The sequence below is a fragment of the Tupaia chinensis genome, unplaced genomic scaffold, assembly GCF_000334495.1.
Source record: "Tupaia chinensis unplaced genomic scaffold, TupChi_1.0 Scaffold000077_1, whole genome shotgun sequence".
NCBI lineage: Eukaryota > Metazoa > Chordata > Mammalia > Scandentia > Tupaiidae > Tupaia > Tupaia belangeri.
Window position 1 is genome coordinate 4,987,128 of NW_006159538.1, and position 7,736 is coordinate 4,994,863.

The 7,736-nt window shown below is 37.6% G+C and overlaps 1 protein-coding gene and 1 long non-coding RNA gene across 4 annotated transcripts in view; one reads left to right on the top strand and one right to left on the bottom strand.

The window, feature by feature from the left end:
* LOC106733989 (uncharacterized) overlaps positions 1-1,257 on the bottom strand; it is a 4,211-nt gene extending 2,954 nt beyond the window's left edge. Inside the window, exon 1 of the long non-coding RNA XR_003548130.1 lies at positions 1,224-1,257. This is a non-coding gene — a long non-coding RNA (uncharacterized LOC106733989). The remainder of the gene's footprint in view (positions 1-1,223) is intronic.
* PTH (parathyroid hormone) overlaps positions 1-7,736 on the top strand; it is a 99,871-nt gene extending 92,135 nt beyond the window's left edge. For 2 of the 3 annotated variants that reach the window (XM_006142541.1, XM_027768845.1), the window contains exons 2-3: positions 7,245-7,335; positions 7,449-7,736. In XM_006142541.1, coding sequence (XP_006142603.1) covers positions 7,250-7,335; positions 7,449-7,701 — 339 coding nt within the window. In that variant the 5' untranslated portion in view covers positions 7,245-7,249 and the 3' untranslated portion in view covers positions 7,702-7,736. Of the gene's footprint in view, positions 1-1,320; positions 1,465-7,244; positions 7,336-7,448 lie in introns of those variants that run through there. The other variant, XM_006142539.1, reaches the window with a different exon arrangement.

The following is a 7,736-nucleotide window of genomic DNA, read 5'->3' on the forward strand; positions in this document are numbered from 1 at the left end:
ACCAAATCATTTACTTAGAGCTTCACTAATTCCCTGTCCTATTGTTTCCTTACACTATTTTCAAAATATAAAAGAAAGAATTGGACCTGGATACACAACCTATTGGCTCTAGTTGAACACAGGGAAGGGATAAGAAAGACATATTTATTTTGTAGTACCATAGTTTCATCAGATTCTACCAAAGGTAAATGGGGAATAGAGCAGAGAGTCATCTCGGTAACCCTGAGGAAGATCCATACTAAATGAGCACACCACATTATGTGAACTCCAAACTGGAACACTTGGTCTGCAAAGCATCATTACATGCATAGGACAATAAAGGAGAATATTTAGAATCAACAGTGCTGACCTTAGTGGTTTAGTCAGCTCACTGAAGAAGGTTACCAAAAATCTGAGCCTTTGCTCAATTAAATTGAGAGAGCTGGGGTCAGCAAGTGGCATGGTGGTTATGGTGCTGGACTCCCACATGACTGACTGTGATTCAAGTCTCAGATCTGGCGGCTTACTTTCTTACTTTCCCTTTCTCTCTCTCTCTCTGGTCAAACTAAAAATAAAATAATAATAATAATAAATAAAATTAAAGTAATTCTTTCAAAAATAATAATAATAAAGTAAGTAATTATTTTAAAAATTGCTTTGGCACTCCATCTTTCTTATGTTTAAAAAATGATGACTTTCAATTGATCCTACTTTTCCTCAACTTCTTTAAGAAATAAAGGATGGGAATAGAGTAGATTACAAGGGACTTTTGAGTGAGGAAGGCTCAAGGACATGTTCTATTCTTTATCTGGGTCACAGAGAACTTTGCAGAAGCAACTGCACAACTAGAAATCTTTTCAATCAAATAAACATCTAACCCCTCCCCACTCAAGTGATACCCTAGGTCTAGACTGTGACAAGACAGAAATATTACTTATATTTAAAAAGGCTGTCTTGGGGCCAGCAGGTGGTGTGGTGATTAAGGGTGCTGGACTCCCATGTGCCCAACAGTGGTTCAAGTCCCTGACCTGGTGGCTTGCTTTCTCACTTTCTCTCTCTCTCTCTCTTTCACTTTGTCCCTTACTGGTCAAATTAAAATAAATAAGCGAATAAAAAATAAAGTTAATTAAAATAATTCTTAAAAAAGGGGGAGGCAGCAGGTGGTATGGTGGTTAAGGGCACTATATCCCACATGACTGACTGTGGTTTGAGTGCCAGACCTGGCGGCTTCCTTTCTCACTTACCTTCTGTCTTGCTCTGCTCCGCTTTGGTCAAATTAAAAATAAATAAATAAATAAATAAATAAAGTTAAATAAAATAATAATTTTTTTAAAGGCTGTCTCTTCCCAAGCATCCAGTAATTCTCCATGTTCTATCAATTTTTGTCTCTAGAGATGCCTCTTTCTGGCTGTGCACACCATGTATGTCACCCCAACATTTCTGTAATCCATGTAAACATGCAGAAAGCTGAAAACTCATGCAGAGGTGGGTGTTACCTGAGAATGGATGAAAGACAAAAGGCAATATTTTGTGAGAGTGGCTCCATATCTTCAAAGGGCTAGTCAGATAGTATCCTGGTAGATCCCAGAGTCTATAGCAGCATTTGTTAGATACACCATCTGGAATAAGTTCTAGAGGTCTGCAGTCAATTTTGTACCACCTATATAGTTAATAATACTGTATTGTGCAAATTTTGTTAAAAGGGTAGGTCTCATGTTAAGCATTCTTCTGAAAATATAAGGGAGGGGGAGAGAAATAAGGAAGCTTTGGGAGCTGATGGATAATTCTATTGCCTTGATAGTGGTGATAGTATAATGGGTGTTTGCATGTCCAGACTTATCGAATTGTGCACATTAAATATATACAGTTCTTTTTATATCAAATATACCTAAATAAATCTGTTTTTAGAAATAAACAACATCCAATTGCTACAGAAAACATGGAGTTAGAAGAGCTAAAGCTGGATTTTTCTAACCCTGGAATCTTCTTCTTATGCTAGTCCACCAAAGCCAAATGGATTCCTATTAAGCAAACAGAAGGAAAAAGTATCCATTTCTAGATAAGCCTCCCATAAAGCAATGGGGCAGAACACAGACCACTTGATCCTTCCCAAATGTGATGAATACAGTGGGTTATGTGATCCTGCGTTTGGAAAACTTTATAATTCTAAGCGTCTGACTTCTTCACAGCAAACTGCTGTGCTCAGCTCTCATGTGTCACAGTGTCATCGGCCTCCTGTGCCCTCATGGCCCCTATCCTTCTCGTTCCTAAATGATTTCTTCTACTGAATGCCTGCAGTCTCTGCACCTGATGGCTCAGATAAACTGTCAGATCTTGGCAGCTGTCTCTTGGTGGGAAGGTCAAGCAGCCCTCTGAAAAACCTGAACGACCAAAAAATATTATTAATGTACACGTGTAGAGTTTAGAAAGGACAAAGAGACAAGACCTTGGAATACACATACTAGCTTTCCACAATTGGATCCAACTTCCTTCTTTAGAGTCACTACCCTTTTCCCCTCTCCTTCCAGCAGCGTGTACTCAATATGCAGGTTCCATTGCCTCCCTGCCTTGCACATTCCTTTTCTTCTGTCCTTCTCCACCATCTCCGACAGAAAACTCATACTCGCCCTTGAGGACACATAGCTTCCAGCAACTACAGAGTAATTTAGTCATTCTCTCTTCAGAGCTTTTATAAGTCTCCGGACACATCTCTGTTATAATACCGATGAAATTATACTACAATTATGTGTTCAATTTGAGGGTAGAGATTATGTCTCAATTAACGTAGAATTACGTAGCCCTGACAGATGGTAGATAGTAAGTATATTTGCTTGATAAGTGAAAAAATGATCATTGTCTAAATTGTTTGCTTTATTTTTCTGTAAACTTGCATTGATAATGTGGTTGCCTTCAGAATGACATTTTATCCTATGAATAAGTGTAATTTAGGAGGAAAACAGTAAAGGCACTAATAGCATTCTTCCTGAAGGCTATCAATTATGTCAAACTTACCCAAAGAAATGGGGAAATCTCAAAATTCAGGGTATTAAGCATGTCTTTACAACAACAGTGAAATAATGAGTTTATAAAACCATATTTAGAGGCTGGCAGGTGGCACGGTGGTTAAGGTGCTGGACTCCCACATGGTCGACTGCAGTTCAAGTCCTGGACCTGGCAGCTTGCTTTCTCACTTTACTTTTCTCTCTGTCTCTCTCTCTCTCTGGTCAACTGAAAAATTAAATAATAATAACAAATAAAATTAAATATATAAATAATTCTTTAAAAAATATTTTATTTCTAATTTTTCTTAACAGGAATATAACAAAATGTATGTGATGTACTAGGAGCAGTTTCTCCAATACTTTCCACAATTCCTTTTAAAAAATGGCACTGTATCTATTTTTTTTGAAAGATGATTAACCAAGAGTGTTGTGGATGGTGGACAATTGCTAGTTAAAAAAAAAAAAAGAAAAACAAGCATAACGTATATGATCATTATACTTTTCATAGTAATTGTAACAATTACTATGGTTATAACAAACATTCTTATTTTCAGACTTTACTTTTAAATGATGATGACGTTACCATAGATCTTTGAAATTCATCCTTCTAGCACAAATTCAGATTCATCAGTCCAGGCCAAATTCGTCGGTGGTACAATTCACTATTTGTTAATGTCTTTCCATAAGCTCTTTTCCCAGCTCCCATACTGTTTTCCTTTCGGTATGCAATTATCTAAAACTTATGGGGAGTGGGCACCTCCCAATGCTGGTGAGTGTTGCTCTGGCCCTATAGCTGAGATCCAGACAGCTGGGAGTGACGTCATCCGGAATAATAAAAAAGCTTTCCTTGGTGAGCAAGAGACCTCTATATAAGTCACATTTAAGGGTCTGCAGCCCAGTGCACCAGCTTTCTCAAACTTATTCATATTAATAAAGCCCTCGGCTGCTGAAGGAAGCAGACTAAAAGAAGATCTTGTCCTAGGACATTGTAAGGTAAGCACACGTCAGATTTTTCTTTTAAATTCCATACGTTTTTACCATAAAGCAATTATTTAATGTATCATTTTCTACAAATATCATGCTCTTTGTTCAAGGTGAAATGTTAGGTGAGTTTGAATTTATGTTTACTATGAAGTGCCACAAAGAAAATAAATTTACACTACTGAAAACTCTTCACTCATTTATTATTGTGATGAAGTCTTTCTGGATACCATGCTACTAAACACTCTATGAAAACTACAGGAAAACAACTGAAATTTTGTATTTTATGCTTTAATAGTATTTTTGTTGAAATTTTGAAATAAAACTGATGGTGAATAAATAATTCTGGTTAAAATAATCAATATAAATTTAAGAAGGAGAGTTAAAAGTCCATTTTTCCTGCAGAGTATCTTTATCTAAATTTGTTATTTGAAGGCTCATAACAAGCACAATCTGTATATGAATGCTGGATAAGCTGAATTTGATTGCTGAATATTTATTCTCTAAAAAAATGACAACCTTTCTAATTTTGTATTCTGAAAACTGAATCTTAAGGATGTTTTACAGTCATTTCTCAGCTCTTGACATTTAAAAAAACATTTCTTTACTTAATTTTATTTGTTATTATTATTTATTTTTTAATTTGACCCAAGAGACAGAGAGAGAGCAAGAGAACTTTCTAATTTTGTATTCTGAAGCCCCTTAACCACCACGCCACCTGCTGGTCCCCTCAGCTCTTGACATTTAAAAAAACATTTCTTTACTTAATTTTATTTGTTATTATTATTTATTTTTTAATTTGACCCAAGAGACAGAGAGAGAGCAAGAGAAGGAGAAAGTGAGAAAGCAAGCTGCCAGGTCAGGGACTTGAAGCACAGTCAGGCATGTGGGAGTCCAGCACCTTAACCACCATGCCACCTGCCAGCCCCACTTTTGACATTCTAATAAGAAGCCCACCTCCCTATTAAGATCAAGGAAAGAAAGCAGAGATGAGTCACATAGTTGCATGAGATAAGGCTAGAATTAAGCATCAACACTCCTGTCCTCCAGCTACAGTGCTTATTTCAACATAGGCCAAAAATGCACATACTTGTCTGTTCTTAACCAATAGCTGTATATTGCATGGTGACTAGAAATGTAGCAGAGTGTAATGTTTCTTATTCTACTTCTAAATGATGTGGTTTCCCTTTAAAATAGGCATGCACAGCCACTCCAGTGTTTGTAGAGGGTCATCCCTGTAGCACGGTGATTAGGTCCTATGCATGAGGAGCCAGATCCCACATGGCTGAAAGTGGTTCAAATCCTGGTCTCAGTGGATGAAAAACATGCCAAGCACATGTGAGCGTGTGCCCCAAATCCTAGTAGGTTGGAGAAATGAAGAGGAAAGGGCCGTGACTTGACCTTACCTTATTGGTAGATGCTTTCTCTTATTCTCTGGAGACCATACACACCCTCTGGCAATTAAAAAAGAGAGAAAGAGCATACTGAGCACTAGGAAAAAAACACTTCCATAATAACAACCTTGGCAACTATAAAGACATATTGTTGGTCAAAACAAGAATATTCTATATTAATATGAAGCTTTATGAGTAAAAGAGGAAAGAGCTAAAAATTATACTAAAAATAATTGTTAATAAAATATGTTGACAAAATAGTTGCAGACAGGCATTTTATTTAGAGCTGAAACTCCAACTCCTCATGCTAAGTAATTAATTAGACATTTTTAAATGCTGTAACACATACTTTTATCATGCTGAGAGTTATGATAATTTAGTAAAAATCACTAAAACATAGCTTATTTCTTGGGTATTTAAGGTTCTTACTACAGTGCCTGAAATAAGTGTATTCGTGAAAAATAGATTTGCATCATAAATAGTTTTAACCATTTATCTGATTAAGGAGTCCAGATGCTTGCACAGTAACACAACACTCTGTGAGACTCAGGGAGACTGACCTACATGGGAAGCTTCTTGGGTTATGTTTGGAGACCTCCCAGAACACACCGAGCACATGTGTGCTCATGATTTGGGGCTCGCTGAAGCTGGGGATAAAGACCCTATTGGGGGTGTCTCTCTAACTTTCTGACTCACTTGCTCATGGACTAAATAAATAAATACACTTTTTAAAAATATGCCTTGTCAGGGCCAGCAAGTGGCATGGTGGTTAAGGCACTAGAATCCCATGGGGCTGACCTGGTTTGAGTCCCAGACCTGGTGGCTTGCTTTCTCACTTTCCCTCTCTCTCTCTGTGATGAGCACACATGTCCTATAGCAAATTGAAATAATGATAATAAATAAAATAAAATAAATAATTCCTTTTTTTTTTAAAGTGCTTTGTTAAAATAAATAGTCATTTTGGGGCCAGTAGGTGGCGTAGTGGTTAAGGTGTTGTACTCCCATATGGCTAAGTGCAGTTCAAGTTTCCGACCCAGTAGCTGGGACCCTGTGCGAGTGTGCCTGAAATCCCGAGGAGAATAGAGGAGAAGGAATTGTGGTGTGGCAATTTCTCCTGGGGGTGATTTACTTTCTCTCTCTCCATCTCTCTCTGCCTTTCCAGCAAATGCACGTGGCTGATAGCAAAAAATCTCTCCAAAACAGACAAAAATAAGAGAGTGAGAATTAGCCACTTTACATTATAATTAGCAAATTATAATTGTTTAGCGATAACTGACATAAAAGATAGATGGAAATTCTCAAAAGTAAGTTCTTTTATTCCTCTGTGGCTTAAAATTCATATATTAAAACTTGCACAAGAAATGTCAAAAAGACACCTAAGAAAGTAAAACTAGCCTATCTTACTTTAAAATCAAATTATATGGGGACCAGCAGTTAACATAATGGCTATGTCACTGGACTCCCATGTAGTCGACCGCGCTTCAAGTCCCAGACCCAGTGGCTTAAAAATCACACCGGGCGCGTGTGCGTGTGTGCCCAAGATCCCAAGAGGAGAATGGAGGAGAACGGATTGCGGCATGGCCATCCCCCCTGGGGGGTGATTTCTCGTTTTCTGTCTCTCTGTCTGTCTCTGTCTGTCTGGCAAGCACACGCGCCCTATAGAGAAAACCTCTCCAAAAAAAAATTATATGTATATATAATGAATACTCATATATTTGTAAAATAAAGGAGCTGATTCCAAAATCCTCTGATGAAAACCAACCTATTCAGTTACTGTCACCCTCTGTATACAATTACATGACTAAAATGTAAACCACTATACATTTTTTTGTATGCTTTGAAAGATGAAAAATATCTTTAAATACCTCCACTTTGCTTTTCTTTTTAGTGAAGATGATGTCTGCCAAAGACATGGCTAAAGTGATGATTGTCATGTTTGTAATTTGCTTCCTTACACAATCGGATGGTGAAACTATTAAGTAAGTACTATTGTTTATTCTGCATGGTGAAGACATAGGAATTGCATTTTTAAGGTTGGCTTTATGATTTGCAAGTGGAGAACTAATGGAATGGCCTGTTTCTTTTCTTCCAGGAAGAGATCTGTGAGTGAAATACAGCTGATGCATAACCGGGGCAAACACCTGAAGTCGATGGAGAGGATGGAATGGCTACGGAAGAAGATGCAGGATGTGCAAAATTTTGTCGGATCTCCAGATCCAAGAGATAACATTTCCGAAAGCCTTCAAAGGAAGGAAGACAACGTCCCACTTGACAACCGTCAAAAAAGTCTTGGGGAGACAGACAAAGCAGATGTGGACGTATTAATGAAAGCTAAACCCCAGTGAAAACACACGTGAGGGAAGCACAGCTCGAGACAGCG